This window comes from Pituophis catenifer, unplaced genomic scaffold (assembly GCF_029215685.1).
Source record: "Pituophis catenifer annectens isolate HBS135680 unplaced genomic scaffold, rPitCat1.0.hap2 SCAF_14, whole genome shotgun sequence".
NCBI classification, from domain to species: domain Eukaryota; kingdom Metazoa; phylum Chordata; class Lepidosauria; order Squamata; family Colubridae; genus Pituophis; species Pituophis catenifer.
In genome coordinates, this window is record NW_027256894.1 from 20,238,455 (window position 1) to 20,261,502 (window position 23,048).

At 43.5% G+C, this 23,048-nt stretch overlaps 1 protein-coding gene across 1 annotated transcript; it reads left to right on the forward strand.

Moving 5' to 3' along the window:
• The first annotated feature begins 445 nt into the window (after positions 1 to 445).
• UBL7 (ubiquitin like 7) lies at positions 446 to 14,275 on the forward strand. The gene is made up of 11 exons (XM_070953440.1): positions 446 to 569; positions 3,170 to 3,409; positions 5,221 to 5,340; positions 5,980 to 6,062; positions 6,621 to 6,705; positions 7,789 to 7,846; positions 8,748 to 8,884; positions 9,136 to 9,185; positions 10,920 to 11,087; positions 12,141 to 12,263; positions 13,690 to 14,275. Exons 1-11 carry the CDS (start codon positions 506 to 508, stop codon positions 13,825 to 13,827), a joined length of 1,266 nt encoding a protein of 421 aa, XP_070809541.1. The 5' UTR covers positions 446 to 505; the 3' UTR covers positions 13,828 to 14,275.
• The last annotated feature ends 8,773 nt before the right edge of the window (positions 14,276 to 23,048 follow it).

A 23,048-nucleotide genomic window follows, 5' to 3' on the forward strand; every position in this document is an offset into this window, starting at 1 on the left:
TGACAATAAAAGCAATAGTCCCCTCCTCTCCCAAATGGGCTATGTAGTCCCACTATACAGGGAATAAAAACTTCCACATTTCTTGCCTACCAAAGAATTGCAAAACTTTGGTATCTCGCCTGAAATACATTAAAAGGACGCCCCTGGCCTGCTCTAGCACTTTTGAATCCCGCGCGCCCCCGGAATCCCGCGCGCCCATTGGCCGCCGCCTACCCCCCCTTCTCTCTCTTGATTGGCGGGGACGCGGAAGGCCGCGACGCCACAAATGCGCCCGCCTTCCTGACTCCCAAAGCCGCGCCTTCCCTTCAAAGGACTGCAGTTCCCAGCATCCTTTTTTTTAAAAAAAAAAAAAAAACAAGGCGGACGGGAGAGGGGGCGGGACTTCCGGCGCGGTTGGCGTGCCAACCCCGCCTCTTCGACGGACTCTTTTCCTTTTCCACCCGGCGCTGCTTGGCTTGAGCAGGGAATGTGAAGGGCTCGTTCCTGGACGCCTACAAGCCCCGGCATGCCTCGCGCGGGCTCGGGGAAGCGTTTCCGGTTGGAGCAGCCAGCTGGTTGTAAACAGGCAGGTAAGGAGGAATAAAGGGGGTTAGTGGGGGAGGGGAGGTTGGGGAGGGGGTGATATGGAGGGGCTGTTGGTGGGGGGAGGGGTCCCCTTTCCCTCCCCCCCCTTGTTTTCCCCTCCCAGCAAGCATAGCAGGGAATCTGCGGGGTCCATTAGTCACCTGGGCAAAATATTATTATAAAGAAATGCAATATTGCCCAATGGGTAGAGCTGACAAGTATGGCATTATTTGGGGTGGGGGAGACCCAACCCCTATGGTTGGTTTAATTCTATTTCCCTGCCTTTTCCTTACTCTGATCCTCTTCCAAGGAAGCTTCAGTGGGCTTTCCTCCCCTCCCTCCCCATTTAAATGTCTATCCTCCTCCTAACAACCCTGCGAGGTAGGCCAACTTGGGCCAACTCTGGCCTCATTTTCGCCTGGAAGAAGCTGGCCTGGTCTGGGGGCATAGAATTGGAGCTATTTTTTTATATAGGGAGAGGAGAGAGAGAAAGAGAGAGAGACTACAGGCACACATAGAGAATTCAAGACAAATTTGGGTGGGTGGGTGGGTGTTCTCAGTCATCCAGGTCATGGTTCTTGAAAAAAGGGACCTTTGGGATAGATAGAAGATGGACGGTATTGATTGATTGATTGATTGATCAATTGATACATAGATGGAAGATGAATGATATAGAATGGGATGGATGCTGTAGATAGATTGGTTGATAAGAGAGATAAGATGGAAGGAGGATGGATGCTGGGTGGATAGATAGATAGATAGATAGATAGATAGATAGATAGATGGAAGACAGAGAGATAGAAGATAGATGGCAAATAGATGACAGACAGACAAACAGACAGATAGATAGAAGATGGATGGATGGATGATAGAGAAATAGATAGAAAATAGATAAATAGCTGGATAGATAGAAGATGGATGCTATAGATTGATTGATCAATTGATACATAGACCATAGATGGAAGATGGATGATATAGAATGGGATGGATGCTGTAGATAGATTGGTAGATAAGAGAGATAAGATGGAAGGAGGATGGGTGCTGGATGGATGGATGGATAGATAGATAGATAGATAGATAGATAGATAGATAGATAGATGGAAGACAGATAGATAGAAGATAGATGGCAAATAGATGACAGACAGACAGACAGACAGATAGAAGATGGATGGATGGATGATAGAGAAATAGATAGAAAATAGATAAATAGCTGGATAGATAGAAGATGGATGCTATAGATTGATTGATCAATTGATACATAGACCATAGATGGAAGATGGATGATATAGAATGGGATCGATGCTGTAGATAGATTGGTAGATAAGAGAGATAAGGTGGAAGGAGGATGGATGCTGGATGGATGGATAGATAGATAGATAGATAGATAGATAGATGGAAGACAGAGAGATAGAAGATACATGGCAAATAGATGACAGACAGACAGACAAACAGATAGAAGATGGATGGATGGATGATAGAGAAATAGATAGAAAATAGATAAATAGCTGGATAGATAGAAGATGGATGCTATAGATTGATTGATCAATTGATACATAGACCATAGATGGAAGATGGATGATATAGAATGGGATCGATGCTGTAGATAGATTGGTAGATAAGAGAGATAAGGTGGAAGGAGGATGGATGCTGGATGGATGGATAGATAGATAGATAGATAGATAGATAGATGGAAGACAGAGAGATAGAAGATACATGGCAAATAGATGACAGACAGACAGACAAACAGACAGATAGATAGAAGATGGATGGATGGATGATAGAGAAATAGATAGAAAATAGATAAATAGCTGGATAGATAGAAGATGGATGCTATAGATTGATTGATCAATTGATACATAGACCATAGATGGAAGATGGATATAGAATGGGATGGATGCTGTAGATAGATTGGTAGATAAGAGAGATAAGATGGAAGAAGGATGGGTGCTAGATGGATGGATGGATAGATAGATAGATAGATAGAAGATACATGGCAAATAGATGACAGACAGACAGACAGACGGACAGACAGACAGATAGATAGAAGATGGATGGATGATAGAGAAATAGATAGAAAATAGATAAATAGCTGGATAGATAGAAGATTGATAGATGGGAGTGAGAGAGAGAGACAGACATAGATGATGGATGGATGGATGGATGGATGAATGGGTGGGTGGGTGGGTGGACAGACATAGATGGATACTGGTAGAACAGAATAGAATAGAATTCTTTATTGGCCAAGTGTGATTGGACACACAAGGAATTTGTCTTTGGTGCCTATGCTCGCAGTGTACATAAAAAGACAAGATACATTTGTCAAGAATCATAAGGTACAACACTTAATGATAGTCGTAGGGAACAAATAAGCAATCAAATCATATTAGGAAACAGTCAATATAAATCTTAAGGATACCAGCAACAAGGTTACAGTCATACAGTCAGAAGTGGGAGGAGATGGGTGATAGGAACGATGAAAAGATTAATAGTAATGCAGACTTAATAACTAGTTTGACAGTAGATAGATGATAGATAGATAGATAGATAGATAGATAGATAGATAGATAGATAGATAGATGACAGACAGATTCTCTTGTTTTTCCAGATTCTGCTTGGAGTTCGGATTGGGACCTCAGAGAATCAAGCCACCCCAACCCCACCATGTCTCTCTCTGAGTGTTACATCGCGGTGAAGCTGGCCGACCAACCCCTGGCTCCCAAATCCATCTTGCGGCTGCCGGAAAGCGAGCTCGGCGAGTGCCCGCTGGGGGGTTGCAGCATCTCGTACCTGAAACAGCTCATTACGGGAAAGTTACAGGAGTCCATCCCTGACCCGGAGTTCATTGGTAGGCTGGTGCATCGTCGTTTTATCAGAGACCCAGGTTGCTCTCCAAGGCCCTGGGAAAGAGCTATAGGCAGTGGTGGGATTCAGCCAGTTCGCACCACTTCGGGAGAACCGGTTGTTAACTTTCTGAGCAGTTTGGCAAACTGGTTGTTGGAAGAAATCATTAGGGCAGAGAACCAGTTTACTTGAATCCCACCACTGGCTATAGGCCAGTGTTTCTCAACCTCAGCAACTCTAGAATATGTGGATTTCAACTCCCAGAATTCCCCAGCCAGCTCCTTGCTTTTTTTTTTTTAACTTGGGCCTCAGATCAAAGAACTGAAAATGCAATGGTGTAAAATACAGGTAGTCCTTGATTTATGGCCACAATTGAGCCCAACATTTCTGCTGCTAAGCAAAGCAATGGTTAAGTGTGTTTTACCCCATTTTAGAATAGAATAGAATTCTTTATTGGCCAAGTGTGATTGGACACACAAGGAATTTGTCTTCGGTGCATAAGCTCTCAGTGTACATAAAAATAATACATTCATCAAGAATCATAAGATACATAAAAATATATTCATCAGGAATCATAAGATACATAAAAATATATTCATCAAGAATCATAAGATACATAAAAATATATTCATCAGGAATCATAAGATACATAAAAATATATTCGTCAAGAATCACAAGATACATAAAAATACATCAGGAATCATAAGATACATAAAAATATATTCGTCAAGAATCATAAGATACATAAAAAATACATTCATCAAGAATCATAAGATACAACACAGTGATAATCACAGGATACTAAATAAGCAATCAAATCATACTAGGAAACTAAATAAAACAATCTAAATCGTAAAGATACAAGCAACAAGGTAATAGTCATAAGCGGGAGGAGATAGGTAATAGGAAGGATGAGAATAATAATAATAATACAGTCTTAGTAAATAGTTTGACAGTGTTGTGGGAATGAGTTGTTTAGCAGAGTGATGACATGCAGGAAAAAACTGCATGTGTCTAGTTGTTCTGGTGTGTAATGCCCTATAACGTCCTTTTTTTGTGTAAAAGTTTTTTTTTTAATTTTTTTACACAAACACATAATACATCAATCCTCCTGTGTGTCATCTCGGTGTTTCTTCAGTAACTTCTTCTTTTTGATTACTCCTATCTTCATTTCTTCCCTTATAATTTCCATTTTCCTATTACGATATTTCCCCCCAAGTACAATACATTTAATATAATATTCTCCTATTTCATTATCAAAATCTTTATCTATTTCTCTTTTCTAACCAATCATAAAATTTCCCCCATATCTTAATTTATTCCTTATCTTCTCGCTCTTTAATCATCAAAGTTAATCTATTCATTTCTGCACAGTCTAAAATTTTTTTTAATTACTTCCCCTTCCAACGGGATTTTCTCTACTTTCCATCTTTGCGCAAATACTATCCTCGCTGCAGTTATTATATGAATAATCAAATATGCACTTTCTTTACTAAGCAAGATTATTGCTATGTATGAATTAAATATAAAGATAGTTTATAATTATAAATATGCTAATATAATTAACAGAATTATAAATAAGCCAATATAAAGAGAAATTTAGCCAAAACTATTCAGAATAGTTATTAGTTATTATAACTATAGTTATTATTATTACGTTATCGCTATTGTTATCTGTATATGTGTTAATATTTCTTTTTGTCTTTTCTTTATTTTTCTTTTATAAATGATATACCCTGACAATGCACTGTATTCAAAATGTTTATGAACAAACAAAGAAAAAAAAAAAGAATATAAGTCTCATCTGCCTTTCAGATCTCATCTATTGTGGCCGGAAACTGCGGGATGAACAAACGCTCGAATTCTACGGGATTCAGTCCGGCTCTACCATCCACGTCCTCCGAAAATCCTGGCCCGAACCGGAGCAGAAACCAGGTAACTTCCCCACTTTGTCTCTCAAACTGCTTTTTTAATGGCTTTATTGCAGGTAGTCCTCGACTTACGACGACAACAGAGCAGGGGTGAAATGCTCCCGGTTTGGACCGGATCGCCTGATCCGGTAGCGATGGCGGCAGGTGGTTCGGAGAACCGGTAGCAAAAATCCCTGCGCTCCCCGCACCATGCTCAGCTGAGTCGCACGATCATCAGAGGCTTTTTTTTTTTTTTTTTACTTTTAAAAGCATTTTTTCTACAACCTCTTCCGACGAAAAAATGCTTTTTAAAAGTAAAAAAAAAAAAAAGCCTCTGATGATCGTGCGGCACAGCTGGGATCGTCAGAGCCTTTTGAAAGCATTTTTTTACAACCTCTTCTCCAAAGAGGTTGTAGGAAAAATGGTTTTAAAAGTAAAAAAAAAAAAAAATGGCCACGCCCACCCAGTCACATTACACCCCCCCCCCCCACCAAGCCATGCCCCCAGAACCGGTAGTAACAAATTTTAGATTTCACCACTGATTTGTACCATATATTCCATACGAAATACTCCTCCGTTTCTCCTTTCTCCCTTATTTCTTTTGTCAGTCTATCCATTTCAGTGCATTCCAGCACTTTTCTTATCACCCTTGTCTCTTCTACAGAGCCGGTGGATAAAATGGCGGCCGTGAGAGAGTTTCGCGTCTTACACACGGCTTTACACAGCAGCCCCGTCTTCAGAGATTCGGTGAGTCACGAAAGTTTGCTTTTTCTTTTTGGGCTTTTTATTTTGCTTCCCCAACAAACACACAACTGGACTTCTCTCTCTCTCTTTTTTTTTTTTTGTTTTAAATTTTTTATTAAATTTTTTTTTTAAATAACATTACAAACAACATATACAATACTTCACCCTGTGCTATACATAAGAAAGGAAGATTTGGTTCTTCGGATATATCCTCATGATCGCCAAAATCCACGTTCTCGGGGTACAGGTACCGAAGCATCCAATTTTCCCAGCGCATAGTCCACGAATAGTTTCCAAATTTTCCAGAAAATATCTTCTTTATAGACACCATCTCTAACTTTAATATCGCATGTCATTTTATTGTTTAAAGCTAATTTCCACATTTCACAATACCATTCTTCTATTCTAAAATATGAGAAAGAATTGATTAGAATTATGATTATAACGGGTAGAATTATAATAGCCAGATATTGGAAATTAGATGTGAATTTTAGAACAACTGGACTTCTCCAGGATCCTGTTGTTTCTCTCGTGTGAATCTCCCTTTGGTTTCCCACGCAGGTCTTCAAGATGTTGGGGAATAAGGAATCCCTGGATCAGATCATTATCGCCACCCCCGGCCTCAGCAGTGATCCCATCGCTTTGGGTGAGTCTTAGTGACAAATAGCAGCACGTAGACTTATATACCGCTTCACAGTGCTTTTACAGCCCTCTCTAAGCGGTTTACAGAGTCAGCCTCTTGCCCCCAACAATCTGGGTCCTCGGAAGAATGGAAGGCTGAGTCAACCATGAGCCAGTCAGGATTGAACTCCTGACAGTGGGCAGAGTTAGCCTGGAATGCTGCATTCTAACCACGGGAAGGGAAGGAAGGAAGGAAGGAAGGAAGGAGGGAGGGAGGAAGGGAGGGAGGGAGGGAAGGAAGGAAGGAAGGAAGGAAGGAAGGAAGGAAGGAAGGAAGGAAGGAAGGAAGGAAGGGAGGGCACTTAGACTTATAAACTGCTGCCCCACAGCCCTCTCTAAGCGGTTTACAGAGTCAGCCTCTTGCCCCCAACAATTTGGGTCCTCATTTTACTCAAGGATGTAAGGCTGAGTCAACCTGGAGCCGGTCAGGATCAAACTTCAGACCATGGATAGAGTTTGCCTGCAATGCTGCATTCTAACAGGAAGGAAGGAAGGAAGGAAGGAAGGAAGGAAGGAAGGAATATCGCTTAGACTTATATACCGCTTTATAGCCCTCTCTAAGCGGCTTACAGAGTCAGCCTCTTGCCCCCAACAATCTCAGTCCTCATTTTACCGACCTCAGAAGGATGGAAGGCTGAGTCAACCTTGAGCCGGTCAGGATCGAACTCCTGGCAGTGGATAAGAGTGAGTTTTGCCCCATTTTACGACTGTTCTCGCCCTGTTTGTGAAGTCAATCACTGCAGTTGTTAAGTTAGTAACGTGGTCATGAAGCGAATCTGACTTTGCTCGTGAAAGGTCACAAAAGGGGGAAAATCACATGACCCCCCCGGGACATTGCAGCTGTCATAAATAGGAGTCAGTTTTCAAGCATCCGATGGTAAATCACATGACCACGGGGATGCCGCAACGGTCATAAGTGTGAAAAACGGTCATAAGTCACTATTTTCCAGTGCTGTCGTAACTTCGAACGGTCACTAAACGAACGGTTTCGTAAGTCAAGGATTACCTGTATTGGCTCATTACTCCTCCTATTCTCTTTATCTCTCAGGGGTCCTGCAGGATAAAGACCTTTTCTCTGTTTTTGCTGACCCAGCCATGCTGGACACGTAAGTGTGCTATCGATGCTTTTCAAAATCCATTTTTCTCTTTCATTGATTGATTGATTGATTGATTTTTAAAAATTTATTCGCTTCCCATCTTACCATACGGTAACTCTGGACGGCTTACATTCAAAGGTAAAACTGCATAATTGATAATAAGATAGTCCTTGAGTTATGACTACAACCAAGGCCAACCTTTTATGTTGCTAACTGAGACATCTGTTAAGTGAGTTTTTTGGCCCATTTTAATGACCTTTCCTGTCACTGTTGTTAAGCGAATCAGGGGCAGTTGTTAACCTTCCTGACACATTTGTTAAGTGAATCCGGCTTTCCCCATCTGACTTGGCTTCTCAGAAGGTCGCGAAAGGGGATCACATAAATATGAGTCGGTGGCCAAGGGTCTGAATTTTGATCTCCTGACCCATGAGGATGCTGCAATGGTCATAAGTGTGAAAAGTGTTCATCACTCTCTTTTTCCAGTGTCGTCGTGACTTGGAATGGTCATTAAAAGAACCGTTGTAAATTGGGCACTACCCATATCCTGGAAATCCGGCAGATTTTAGACTGAGGGATAGACTAGGTGAGCTTCAAGGCAATAGCAATAGCAATAGCACTTAGACTTATATACCGCTTTACAGTGCTTTCCAGCCCTCTCTAAGCGGTTTACAGAGTCAGCCTCTTGCCCCCAAAAATCTGGGTCCTCATTTTACTCACCTCGGAAGGACGGAAGGCTGAGTCAACCTTGAGCCTAGTGAGATTCGAACTGCCAAATTGCAGTCAGCCGGCAGTCAGCAGAAGCAGCTTGCAGTACCGCATTCTAACCACTGCGCCATCGAGGCCATCCAAACTCTATGATTCAGGGACACTCTAGCCCTCCTCCCCAATTCATTCTCGCTGGTTTCTCTAGACTCATCCCAAGCCACCCTGCTTTGGTGAATGCCATCGTCTTGGTCCTCCATTCTGTGGCAGGCAGCTCCCCCTTGCCCACCGCAGAGACCTCCTCGCGCAGCAGCATGCCTTCCAGCTCCTACCGCGACATGCCGGGTAAGGGACATGCTATGACACGGAGCACAAATTGCCAGATTTAACATTTTGGGGGGGGGGGGGCTACAGGGAGTCCTCGCTTAAGGACCATTCGTCTAGAGACTGTTTGAAGTGACAGTGGTGTTGAATGAATGGTGCTTACGCCTGGTCACTGAAATGGCAGATCTTGACCGTGGGTGTCCGGTGGGAGAGGCCTGATTTTAGGAGGAGGTTCAGTGTGGTTTCTTTCCCTCTCCTTCTCTCTTGTCCAGGAGGGTTCCTTTTTGAAGGCCTCTCTGATGATGAAGATGACTTCCATCAGGTAACGGGAGAAGACCGGGGTGGGTGGGTGGAGAGAGGGGGCGTCTCTAAGAAGGAAAGCCCAACACTAAGAGTAGAGTGGAGTGGAAGGGATGGGACTGTGAATAGAAATAGAAGTAGAAGTAGAAGTAGAAGTAGAAATAGAAATAGAAATAGAAATAGAAATAATAGAAATAGAAATAGAAATAGAAATAATAGAAATAGAAATAGAAATAGAAATAGAAATAGAAATAGAAATAATAGAAATAGAAATCTTGCAATCTTGCGAGATCCAGCCATGAATGGTGTACATGGACTTTTAATGTTTTTAAAATGTTTTTATAATGTTTTTTAATAATTTGTCTATGTTCATTGTTCGCATTATTTTTGCTGTAAGCCACCAGAGTCCCTTGGGAGTTGGGCGGCATAGAAATGCGATAAATTAAATTAAATAGAAATAGAAATAGAAATAATAGAAATAGAAATAGAAATAGAAAGAGTAGAATGGAGTGGAGTGGAGTGGAGTGGAGTGGAGTGGAGTGGAGTGGAATGGAATGGAATGGAATAGAGGAGTGGAGCGGAACGGAACTGGAACCGGAACTGAACCGAACCAGATTGAACCGAACCGAACTGAACCAAACAGAACAACAGAACAGAACAGAACAGCAGAACAGAATATTTGGCCAAGTGTGATTAGACACACAAGGAACTGGTTTCCGGTGCAGAAGCTCTCAGCGTACATGCAAAGCAACAGAATAATCATCACCAACACCACCACCACAACAATACTACTAATAAGAGGTGGGGGGGGAGAGCAAAGAATATAATAAAGATAAGCAGAACTACATGGCACTGTGAGAATCAGGTGTTCAGCAGGGTGAGGGCACGAGGGGGAAAAAAAATCTGCCCCTGTGTCCAGTTGTTTTGGCATGCAATGCCCTACTGTAGCGGCATCCAGAGGGAAGGAGTTGAAACAGTTTACGTCCAGGATGTGAGGGTGTCTGCAGGTATCTTCTGATCCCTCTTTCTGACCTGCACAATATCCAGGTCTTCTATAAGTTGAGGAGGCACCTCTTTGGGTCCTTCAAGAAATGCAAACAGGTCTGGGCTCATTTCTACCTCTGGAAGGAGAATCTTCCATAAATTCAGGCTGCCACTGAGAAGGCCTGTTTGCCTGATCCACACCCTGGGACTTTCCCCAGATCTTCTCTTGGGAGTAATAGGAGATTATTCCCATTTTTTTTTCTGGGATTAAATGTGTCTTTTAGTGGTGCGGTGTCCTAGAGGTGGAGCTCTCGCCTCGCAATCAGGAGACTGTGATTTCGATCCTAGGCAGATATTTCATTTACATTGTAATAATTTTAATTGGATTTTAATTGGATTTTAATTTATATTTAATTCATATTGTTGAATTTTTATCTTGTAAGCCGCCCTGAGTCCTTCGGGAGAAGGGCGGCATATAAATTGCAATAAAATAAAAATAAAATAAAATAAAATAAATTTCTCTCTCTGGACACACTGAGAATATTATCTGCTGAACAAAACTCTGCATTAGCGACAGGAAGGGCATCCGGCCAGTAAACACTCCGCTAGCTCCATTCAGGGATTATGGGGTCATTAAAAGAAGATGATGATTAAATGTGGCTTTTAAAAACTCCTGAATTTCTCAGCAGCCTCTTCTTGTCACCTGTAGGAGCAGGGCTTAAGGATTTCTACCAAAGCATTGTCCTGATTGAAGCCTCTCCTTTCCCAACAGAGCACAAGGACCACGCCATCCAGCAGCACCTCTGGATCCCGGCCGGCGTCTCTTGGCTACACCGGCGCTGCGGGGCCTCGGCCCATCACGCAGAGCGAGTTGGCCACAGCCCTCGCCCTGGCCAGCACCCCAGAGAGCAGCTCACAAACTCCGACGCCTGGAACGCAGGTCAGCTGGGGGCAGAGAGAGTTTGGCTGATCTCAAAAGCCACCAGTAGAGTTTCTAGTCCAGGGGTGTCAAACTCGATTTCATTGAGGGCCGCATCAGGTTGTGTTTGACCTTGTGTGTGTGTGTGTGTGTGTGTGTGTAGCCAGGGTGGGCGTGGCCAGCATGATGCCAGTCGTGTCGGGGGCGACTGGTGGCCTGAGCGCTCTGCCAGTGAAAACGGGCTCCGAGCTCTGTTTTTGGCTGCGACCACTTCCTGCAAACCTCCTGCCAGTGAAAACAGAGCTCGGGTGGGGGGGGGGGCACACACGGTCCTTTTGAGGTTCGTTTTCAGCTGGGACGGCCTCCTGCAACACTCTGCTCGCGAAAACGGAGCTCAGGGGGGGCATGCATGGCCCACGCGAGCTCTGTTTTCGTGGGCAGAGGCACCGCGGGCCGGTCCTTCACTATTTCCAGGGTGGCCCCATGGGCCAGATCCAGCCCCCCGCGCCTTGCGTTTGACACCCCTGTTCTAGTCCCTCTTGAGAGGTGGCAGAGGAGACTGATAGTGAGAAAGAGTTGGTCTTGGTGTTAACTCAACCTTGGCAACTTTAAAGCTTTGTGGACTTCGACTCCCAGAATTCCCCAGCCAGTTTGGGATTGCAGTCCAATTTATCTGGAGGGCACCAGGTCGAGGAATTGTTGGTGTTAGGGCAGCGCTGGGTTTCATAAAATGGCTTGGAAGAAGAGCTTTGGATTTGTGCAAGCGTCTCCTTTCAGGCTTCCTCACAAGTAAAAAAAAAGAGAAGAAAGATATAGCTGCTTTAATGAACGGAATCATTAAAGCAGCAACGACTTTAGTGTGCCTTTTAAAGCAGCTGCATCTTTCTTTCGGGTTGGCAGAAAAGACTGAAAAAAAACTTGGGTAGATAATGTGAATAAGCTTGAGTTATGAATTTTGTTACACTTATAACCTTTCTTGGTGCTAAGATGGCTGATAAGCCAGGAGCGGATCTTGCAAGGTTAGGAAGGCGGGGTCTGCTCCTGATTGACAGTTTCTGTCTTCCCCTTTTTCAGGGCCATTCTTCCGGCACGTCTCCCATGTCTTCTAGCGTGCAGTCGGGAACACCCATCACCAATGACCTCTTCAGCCAGGCCTTACAGCACGCCCTCCAGGCATCAGGACAGCCTAACCTTCAGGTCTGTAAATCTCCAGGAAGTTGGGATGGTCATTCATTCATTCATTCATTCATTCATTCATTCATTCATTCATTCATTCATTCATGCCCTTGCATTTCAGTTCAGCCCTCCGATAGTCTAAATTAGGAAACCGTAGGCATCCTAGACCACCAAGCCTAAATCTCAAAAATGCTGGGAATTCCTGGCATCCAGACAAATTAGCCATCAACGGACACACAGAGATAAACCACATTTACACACCATTCAAAAGAGGAAATGAAAAAAAGCTAAGGAAACAAAAAGACCAGACTACACCCTCTTCCGTAGCTTACTCTCAGATAAGCAGGGATTAACACCAGACAAACAAGCAGAAAACAATTCCCTTCTACCAAGGAAAGTACCAAGGAAACCTCCCCACACCCAACACTGGCAGAGCAAGTTCCCTGTATACATTTACAGAGAGCAAACTCCACACTCACGCTGATGATGACATATAGTTGGGTAATGAAAGGTCTGCAAACAATCAAGCTCAGAGAGCCCCAAGGACTCCACAGTTGTCTAAATATCTAGTTCTGCTGGTTTCTTCCCAACGCCCCAGCGAGGTAGGCAAGGCTCAACAGTGACGGGTATGTGAGATATTTGAATCTTGCACCGGGGGTCAGGCTATGTCAGAGCGTTTACAGCGTGACTACTATTAGGAGACAACCCAGGAGCAAAACACAGCACACAGAGCCTTAGACATTTAACAGTGGTTTATATACAAGACATACACAGAAATATATGTGGTATGCAAATACCCAGCAAGCAATCAAACTTCTTCTTAACTCTACAAGGAGAACTCAGCAATGAATACCAGACATGAGAGAGACTATGCCCTCTCTTGGCTGAAATTTATAAACATCTCTTAAAGAGGTAAAAGACTTTTGTGGACCCCTTCAGAGTCTAAAACTGGCTATACCAGTGGTGAAATCCAATTTTTTTTACTACCGGTTCTGTGGGCGTGGCTTGGTGGGCATGGCAGGGGAAGGATACTGCAAAATCCCCATTCCCTCCCCACTCCTGGGGGAAGGATATTGCAAAATCTCCATTCCCACCCTATTCTGGGGCCAGCCAGAGGTGGTATTTGCCGGTTCTCCAAACTGCTCAAAATTTCCACTACCGGTTCTCTGAACTGCTCAAAATTTCTGCTACCGGTTCTCTGAACTGCTCAAAATTTCCGCTACCGGTTCTCCAGAACCTATCAGAACCTGCTGGATTTCACCCCTGGACTATACTAATGCTGATTTATTCTCATTGCATCAGCCTTACATTTCATCAGCTTTACAGTTGCATTAGCCTTACATTGGCTGGTCAGCTTTAAATCATCATTACCCTGACAGGCTATATCCGTGTCCATGACGGTGTTTGACGTGGTGTCTTTTCCTCTTGTTTTGCTTCCCTCTTTCAGAGCCAGTGGCAGCCCCAGCTGCAGCAGCTGCGAGACATGGGCATCCATGACGACGAGCTGAGCCTCCGTGCCCTGCAGGCCACCGGGGGAGACATCCAGGCTGCCCTGGAGCTCATCTTTGCGGGAGGAGCCCCTTAGCCATCCCCAAGGCCTCCCCCCATCCCGCAGGAGGTGATGGTGTGCATCCGACCTCCGCCCCACCAAGTCAGCCCTTCGATGCGCGTCGCCTCCCCGTTTCCCGGTGTGCTCTTCCTCCCTCACGTCATCCAGAGTCTAGAACGTTGTGTCCATCTCCTTCTCCTGGTCTCCGGACGATGGCCGTTGCATCGGGGAGCTCTGAACATCGGACTGCAGTTTAGCAAAACGGCTGCCTTAAGATGGGGAATGTTCCAGGATCAGAATTTTGACGGCTGCTCCAGAAATGACCCAGCTTTGCCGCCTCCCGAAAAGGCTTCCTTGATAACGTCAAGAATACGCTCATTTCCCCCCCCCTCTTCCTTGTGGTGGTTTTATTCCTGCCCTGGCCAAGATCCTTTTGTGGTTTGCTGGACTCTTTAAACTGTCTCAATAAATCTGGTTTCCTCCAGATTATCCTTTGCTTGTTTCTTGCTGCTGCTAGTTAGGTGATCACCGCAGGTAATCCTTACCACCATTTTATTTTAGTTTGCTTTTTTATTTCAGTTGCCCCCGGAGATAAGGAGAATCCATGACCTCAATGCCTTCCGTCGTTCCCTGAAAACCCATCTTTTCCAGCAAGCCGGGTTGGCTTAAGAAGAAATTTTTAAATTCTTTTAATTAGTCTGTGATTTTTAACTTTCGGGCCAAAATTTATATATATTTTTAAATGTTTTAATATTTGTATTCTATGTTTTTTATCTTGGCTGTGCACCGCCCTGAGTCCTCAGGGAGAAGGGCGGTTTATAAATTGGAAATTAAATTAAATTAAATTAAATTAAATTATTTGTTCCGTTCCAAGGTTTTCTCTCAGCCCCAGGAAGGAGACAACGGTGAACCACTTTGGAAAAACCTTGAAAAAGAAAACCTGCAGGCCGTCTCTGAGAATACGAAACCATTGAACGGAAGTCCCCAAAGGTGCGTTTTTTTCAGGAGGCAATGGACTTCCTTGCTTTTTTTTTCTTTTCGAGAAATCTTTATCAGAGCTGAAGAAGCTTCTTGGATGAGAAGCGAAACGTCTTCAAAAGAAAAAAAAAGAAAGTCCAGTTGTCTCTTGAAAAACAGCACCTTTGGGACAACATAATGAACTGGAGGACTGAGAATCTCTATAGACCCGTGATGGCGAACCTATGGCAGGCATGCCCGAAGTGGCACACGGAGCCATGTCGCCTGGCACACGTGGCGTCGCCCCATTCCTCTTTCGGGTTTCTGGCGTGCATGCATGTGTGACGATCAGCTGCCCTTTTTGCCTGCGGCAGTGCTGGAAACTAAAAGAGCTAGTCTTCCGTTTTCCGGCGTGAGCATGTGCGCTGGACAGCTGATCGTCGTGTGCGCATGTGCTCCAGAAACCTGGAAGAGTAGTTGGCTGAAACCAGAAGTTCAGTAGCTGAAACGCGCCAGCCAGCTAATTTTCGGGCCTTGTGGGCCCACTGGAAGTTGGGAAACTGGCGGTTTCTGGCCTCCGGAGGGTCTCCGGGTGTGTGTGTAGGGAAGGCTGTTTTTGCCCTCCCCAGGCTCCAAGCAAAAAATGGGCCTTTCGGTCCCACTGGAAGTCAGGAAATGGGACGTTTCTGGCCTCCAGAGGGCCTCCAGGGGAGTGGTGGAGTGGGGAAGGCCGTTTTCGCCCTTCCCAGGCTCCAAGAAAGCTCTTGGAGCCTGGGGAGGGTGAAAAATGGGCTGGATGGGCCATCGCGTTCCAAAAGCGGGGGTCACGCGGGGGGGGTCACACATGCATATGTGGGGGACGGGACACATTGAATTATGGATGAGGCCACACGCGCGCACAACACCACCCCCGCGCGACCCCCGCTTTTGGCACACAACGGCAAAAAGGTTCGCTATATCTGCTATAGACTTTGAACGGAAGAGAAAAAATAATTTTTTGGGACTGCAGAGGGCGCTGTTTCTCCATCACCAATGCAGCACCACCTTAGAAAATTTCAATCCAGCTATTCAGAAAAAAGTGATTTTTGGGAAGAACATTTCCCCTTTCCCCCTTCTATTTTTTTTTTTTTTTAAATCTGCTGGGTTCCTGCCTCCATGACCTTTTTAGAGCACTTTCAGGCAGCGGATCCTTGGGGTGGAACGAGAATCGCTGCTTTTTGACCGGCAGGAATGAAAGAATCCTTTCAGTAAGTGAAAAGTGCATTGTGCTACGTTGGAGAAGTAGGGAATCGCAATCGAGGTTTTTCCAGAAACTCCCAAAACATCCTTTCTCGTAGATAGGAGGGGAACCCAGATGGACCAGAATAGAATGCTTTTACAGGTAGTCCTCGCTTAACGACCGGCCGCGTAGCGAATTAATTTATAACGGGCTCTCCACCCGTCAAAGATAAGTTACAAATTGGTTCTGCAGCATTCAGAATTTATGATAATCTTTTTGCTAGTTTCTCTCCTGTTTTTTGGCTTAGCAATGAGAATTTGAATTCGTAAGTCAGGGCTCTCCAAACTTAGCAACTTTTAAGATTTGTGGACTTCAACTCCCAGAATTCCTCAGCCAGCAATGGAAATTTGGGTCGTAAGTCAAACTAAGCAACTTTTAAGATTTGTGGACACAAATTAACTTTAACTTGGTTAAGGAGTTAAAGGAGCCTTGGTAGTACAGTGGTCTAAAGCACCCTGTTATTAAGACCAGCTGCCTGCAATTACTGCAGGGTTCGAATCTCGCCAAGGCTCAAGGTTGACTCAGCCTTCCATCCTTTCTAAGGTAGGTAAATTGAGGACCCGGATTGTGGGGGCAATAAGCTGACTTCGTATAAATATACAAAAGGATGAAGTCTATTGCTGAGCACATTGTAAGCTGCCCTGAATCTCCGGAGAAGGGTGGCATATAAATCAAATTAAAACAACGACAACTTTAAAATTAACTTTTAAGATTTGAAGTCCACAAGTCTTAAAAGTTCCCGAGTTTGGAGACCCCTGTCATAAGTCAAGGACTATCTTCAATTCTAAATACTTTTTTTAAATGGAACGTAAAGAACCTAACCTTTCCAACATTCCTTCCCCCCCTCCCCCCCAGCACTGATGATGTTCCCTAGTTGGGTCACAAAATGTCTTCAAGAAAACAACCAAGCTCAGAGAGCACCTAGGATTCCCTCGTTTCAACCCCTACAAATATTTTCCTTTGTTGAAACTTGTGGGTTTTTTTTTTTTATCAAACTAGATTAGAGCCTTGGTCTGAGGCCCTCCCCATCTCCCAAAGCCCTCTCCCCAGCCCCTCTCAAGTGATGGAAGACCTCCAAGCAGGCTCCCCTTTACCGATGATGGCTCCAGCTCACCCACTCAACTTTCAAAGGCTGAAAGGTGTGAACCCACCATGTTCGGTTCCCCCCCCCCAGTGGCTTTTCCACGGCTGACTTCAGATCGACGGAAAGACATTTTCAGAATGAGTTTTGCAAACACCCCAAGTCTTCCTCGCCCCGCGCTGAAGGCAAACGCTTTCTCGGCTGAAACTCAAGAAAATTGGAACCGCAGCCTCAGCCCTCCTACCCAGAAGCGGAGGATAAAGTAAGAAAAATAAGAAACGTGACAAATGTTGAACTGTATTTGGTAGTGCGGTTGCTGCTATTTGAGTTCGCACCTCTGCCCACGAGAACCATTTGCCCTCCAGAGCTGCAGAGGTGCAACGGAATGGTTGACTCTTTCTCACTTCAGGTGTGCACTGGAAATTCAATTTAAAAAACAAACAAACCCACAGATTTCCTGCCTTCAAATTTTTTCCGGTTAACTCTTATGTTGCAGTGAGTGTGTTTTCTCTATTTCCTGACCATCTTCTGCCATTTCCAGTCATCTTAACGCAGCCAAGATTGGGGGAAACTGCTCTAGTGGATATCAACTGATTTTCAAAGCCACTAATAAAATTATTGTGTGTCCCGTGAGGTGGAAGGGAGGACAGATAACGAGAGTCTAAACTAGTCCTTCTCAACCTTGGGGGATTTGAGACTTTGTGGACTTGAATTCCCAGAATTCCCCAGCCAGCCTAGGATTGCAGGTTGGGGGATTCTGGGAGTTAGAAGTCCACAAAGTTGGCAACTTGAAGCTTTGTGGATTTCAACTCTCAGAATTCCCCAACCAGCCTCAGATTGCAGATTGGGGGATTCTAGGAATTGGAAGTTTATAAAGTTGGCAACTTGAAGCTTTGTGGATTTCAACTCCCAGAATTCCCCAACCAGCCTCGGATTGCAGACTGGGGGATTCTAGGAATTGGAAGTTTATAAAGTTGGCAACTTGAAACTTTGTGGATTTCAACTCCCAGAATTCCCCAACCAGCCTGGGATTTGCCGGCTGGGAGATTCTAGGAATTGGAAGTTTCTAGGAATTGGAAGCTTTGTGGATTTCAACTCCCAGAATTCCCTAGCCAGCCTCGGATTGCAGGTTGGGGGATTCTGGGAATTGGAAAGTCCACAAAGCTTAAAAGTGTGCCAAGGTTGTGAAACACTAATCTAGCATCTTTAAGTCTATAACTGAAAGTCCATCTTAGCATTTATGTCTACCTGTGGTATTTATTACACGCTGGAATTCTTCAAAGTAATTGCACCTTGTAGAAACTACTAGCTGCATGCCTACATATCCAAAGGCAATTATTACATTCCTCCCAGGCTTCAGGAAATGACCTGTTTCAGATGCCGTTAAGCCAGAATGTTGGTTGATGGGTTTGAAATCCTTTTGGCATTTTCTCTGGCTCGATGAATTTTATATTGCCACCCTGAATTCTCAAATTTCCCCCGGCAAAGTGGGTTTATCCAAGCAACACCAGATAGTTAATACATGTGTTTATTCCCACATTCCCCATTAGTTTTCTCTCGGAGCGGTTAAGAACGGGCCTTCTCTCTTTTACTTTTTCCCCAACTCTCCGTTTCCAGCATTTTAGTCCTTCTCATTTGCAACTCGCATTCCATGCCTCAAAACTTGATTTTCCTTGCAGTTCACATTCACAATGAAGTCACATTTTCTCCCAACCGCCTGCAAGGCCAAAATCAATAGTAATTCATATAAATGGAAATAACACCCTCCAATGACATTTATTTTACAAGGGGACGCTGAATAGTCTCATTCCTGTAAATGCGCATGATCTCACTGCAGAGGGATAAATAGCAAATTCAGCTTAAAATAGCCGCAGACTTGGGTTAAGCAGCAACCGCTATCCAGTTGGACAAGAATGCTGCCCCTCTGATTCTAAATTTTAATATTTTTTTCCTCATTTTGCAAGAACAAGCACGAGGGGCCCCAAGCCAATACAGTTAACCATATAAGCCGGGTTCACATTTTGGAAATGTGAACACTGAGCATTATCGGGGGATAATTTCAGGGTTGTCTCCTCCGGGAAGTAGGGTTGGTGGCAGTGGTGGGTTGCCCCCGGTTTGGACCGATTCTATAGAACCGGTAGTAAAACCAGCGGGAGACCCCGACGTCATCAGAAGCGCACGTGGCCCCGTTGTAAACCAGTAGTAAAGGTAAGTAGAACCCACCCAGCAGGTTTCAGCAGGTTCTGACAAGTTCTAGAGAACCAGTAGCGGAAATTTTGAGTAGTCCGGAGGACCGGTAGTAAAAATTCTGACTGGCCCCGTCCCCTGACTGGCCCAACTATGGCACGCGTGCCAACGGTTCTATAACTAAGGAGGAATTTTCTGAGAACAACAACTAATCAATGGAACAGCTTGCCTCCAGAAGTTGTGGGTTAATCAGTGGAATGATTTGCCTCCAGAAATTGTGGGTGCTCCATCACTTGAGGTTTTCAAGAAGAGACTGGCCTGCTATTTATCTGAAATAGTCTTTAGGGTCTCCTGCTTGAGCTAAGAAGACCTCCAAGGTCCCTCCGGGCTCTGTTATTCTGTATTCCTGAAGCTTTCAAAGCAAGTCCTTTTTTGCTTGTCCTTCTGGTGAATATTATAAAGAAGGTTTTGGAATTTTTGAGAACGAATTCGAACCTGTGTCCGCTGAGCTTTTCCCTACCTGAACAGCTGGTTTGATTTTCAATCTTTCTGGGCCAGAGGGGTTGAGTTGGTTGTTCCCACAGATAAGTCCAAACCCCCATTGTCCATTCCATTCCCAAACTGGGTGTATTTTCCTTCAATCAATGGGCTGGAAGATTTGTGGGAAGTTGCATCAAACACGGATGGTTATGGGTGGTAATAATTTGAGTTTCTGCGGGAAATGACTTCAATCACACCATTCATCCATGAACCCAGTGGCACTGCCAATTCATTCTTGTATCCCAGAAAATTATATCCTGCCATTTGACCGAAGTGGACAGGGAAGTCAGATTCAAGGGGAAAAAAAAAACAATAATCAGGATGCATTCCTTGAAAAACCAGAAGCTTTTGAGAGGTGCAAATTGCTCATCAAACAAAATAATTTCCATGAGAATTCAGCGTCCAGTTGGATTTGAAATAAATTAACATCTATAGCTACAGATTATTATAAATTATGACAACCAGCTGGATAAAGTGTCATAAATACCTTCGTGATAATCGGCTGGGTAGCTCATCAAAATTATGATATTCATCTGGGTAAATTATCATAAATATGATAATCTGCTGCAGGACATAAATTACTTGCACGACTTCTGCATGAAATGCAGCCTTTTACAGGAAGCAAGAATACACTCCTTGCGCTTGTTAAGAAAATCAGTTCTGTGGCCTGACTAGAAGCCAGAATAGAGGCAGAAATAAGAAATAGGGGGAATATTAGCACACATATTTTTCATACAATGGAATAAAAGCAATAACTAGAGAAAAAGATTAGAGGTTGAAAGATGGCAGTACTCTGTAAACTCAAATGATATTGTGATCGGCATTAAAATGGAACATTGAAATATTGAATTACTTTAACACAAACATCTATATTAATACTAGGATTTCATAAGTTTGATTAATGTAACAAATATTATTAATATTATTATTAATTGAGCCTTGGTAGTACAGGGGTTTAAGGCACCCTGTTATTAAGCTGGTTATTAAGACCAGCTGCCTGCAATTACTGCAGGGTTCGAATCTCGCCAAGGCTCAAGGTTGACTCAGCCTTCCATCCTTTCTAAGGTAGGTAAATTGAGGACCTATTTGTGGGGGCAATAAGCTGACTTTGTATAAATATACAAAAAGGATGAAGGCTATTGCTGAGCACATTGTAAGCCGCCCTGAGTCTTCGGAGAAGGGCGGCATATAAATCAAATTAAAAAAAAATAAAAAATAAAAAAAATTGCCATTTGTCCCAAAATGAATGATACCCAGATGCTGCACTGTTCATGTATTGATGTTGATGTATATTCTAAAACTAAAAATCTAAAAACTAAAAATCCCCCAAAAAAGGAAAGAAAATCAATTCACCGATCAATTCACCAATCAATTCACTCTGGACGGCCCCCGACCTCCGCACCTTCCGCGCCAACCTAAAGACATGGCTCTTTCAGCAAATTCCCTGATCTGCTGTGCATTCTGGGTTTTATTTGATTGACCAAACTAAGTAATAATTTTAATTAGCAATTTTATGATGTTTGTGTGTCTATATTTTTCTTGACTGTACACCGCCTTGAGTCCTACGGGAGAAAGGCGGTATAGAAATATAATAAATAAAATAAATAAATAAATAAATTTTAATTTGGGGGATTTGGGGTTTTTAAATCGGATTTTAACATTTTAATTCTATTTATTGTTGGACTGTTTTATTTTGTGAGCCGCCCTGAGTCCCTCGGGAGAAGGGCGGCATATAAATATGACAATAAATAAATAAACAAACAAACAAATAAATAAATAAATTCTTCGATCCTCCCTTTATTTTGCACAGCTCAAAGTGGAATGCAGAATGCTCCCACTTCCTATTTTCACCATCACAATAGCTTTTCGAGGTGGGTCAAAATTGGCCTAAAGTCTCCCAGATGGCTTCTGTGCTTAAGGAAAATCTGCAACTTGGAACCCTCCAGCTTTCTAAGCCAACCCTTGAATGGCTACATCTTTTTAAAACTATTCTTCCAATCTGATCTAGCTCCGTCAGGTGGAAAACAGTGGCCGAGTTGCTCTAGAACAGGGGTCAGCAACCTTAAACACTCAAAAGAGCCATTTGGACCCGTTTCCCACAGAAAAGAAAACACCGGGAGCCACAAAACCCTTTTGACGTCTAAAATGAAGATAACACTGCATATATCGTTTTTTTTTTTACCTTTATGCATATATGCATACAAAAAAACGATAGTGTGTTGCATTTATGAAATCAAAGACCTGCTACAGAGAAATCAAATTTTTATTTCTGCACACAACAAAAACTTTCTGAACTCCGAAAAAAAAAAAAGATGGGTCGAAAAGCTCAATATATCGTGTGCCGGCGGGTGTCGCACATTGGCGGTTGTGACGCATATTTTGAGTGACAGGGAGCCGCAGCAGAGGGATGAAAGAGCCACATGTGGCTCCAGAGCCGTGGGGTGCAGACCCCTGCTCTAGAACAATTCCACCTCATTTCAGGAAAAAAAGGAGCAGAAGCAGGCTGTTGAGTCCTGAACCTGTTGTGTTCAGGGAGGCGCCAATAATCAGATTGTGAGAATCTGGTTCACTCCTGCTTTGTTCTCTGTTTACCCTGGATTCACCCCTGGTATCCTGCTCCCCACCTGTTTTCAGTAATCACACACGGCTTACAGCCTGCTTATAATAATCACAAAAGCCATCTGCCATTCATCACAAGGTCAGAGTTCCCAAGAATTTGCTCGGAAAGATGGAAAATCTGACATTTCCCGTTGCAGCCTCAAAACGCGAAGATCTGCAAAGAGACAGAGCGTGGAATGGAATGGCCTTTCTCACAAGCCTTCTTGCAATTAACTAACTAACTAACTAACTAACTAGCTAACTAGCATCTAGGGATCAGCTAGCCATCAAGGTCAGGTGATCAAGGTCAAGTCAGAGAAGAGCAACAAAGATGATTAAGGACTGGAGGCTAAGTAAAAACATACGAAGAATGGCTGCAGGAATTGGATTTGTCTGTCTGTCTATCTATCTATCTATTACAATTATACCATATCTATCTATCTATCTATCTATCTATCTATCTATCTATCTATCTATCTATCATCTATCTATCTATCTATCTATCTATTACAATTATACCATATCTATCTATCTATCTATCTATCTATCTATCTATCTATCTATCTATCTATCATCTATCTATCTATCTATCTATCTATCTATCTATCTATTACA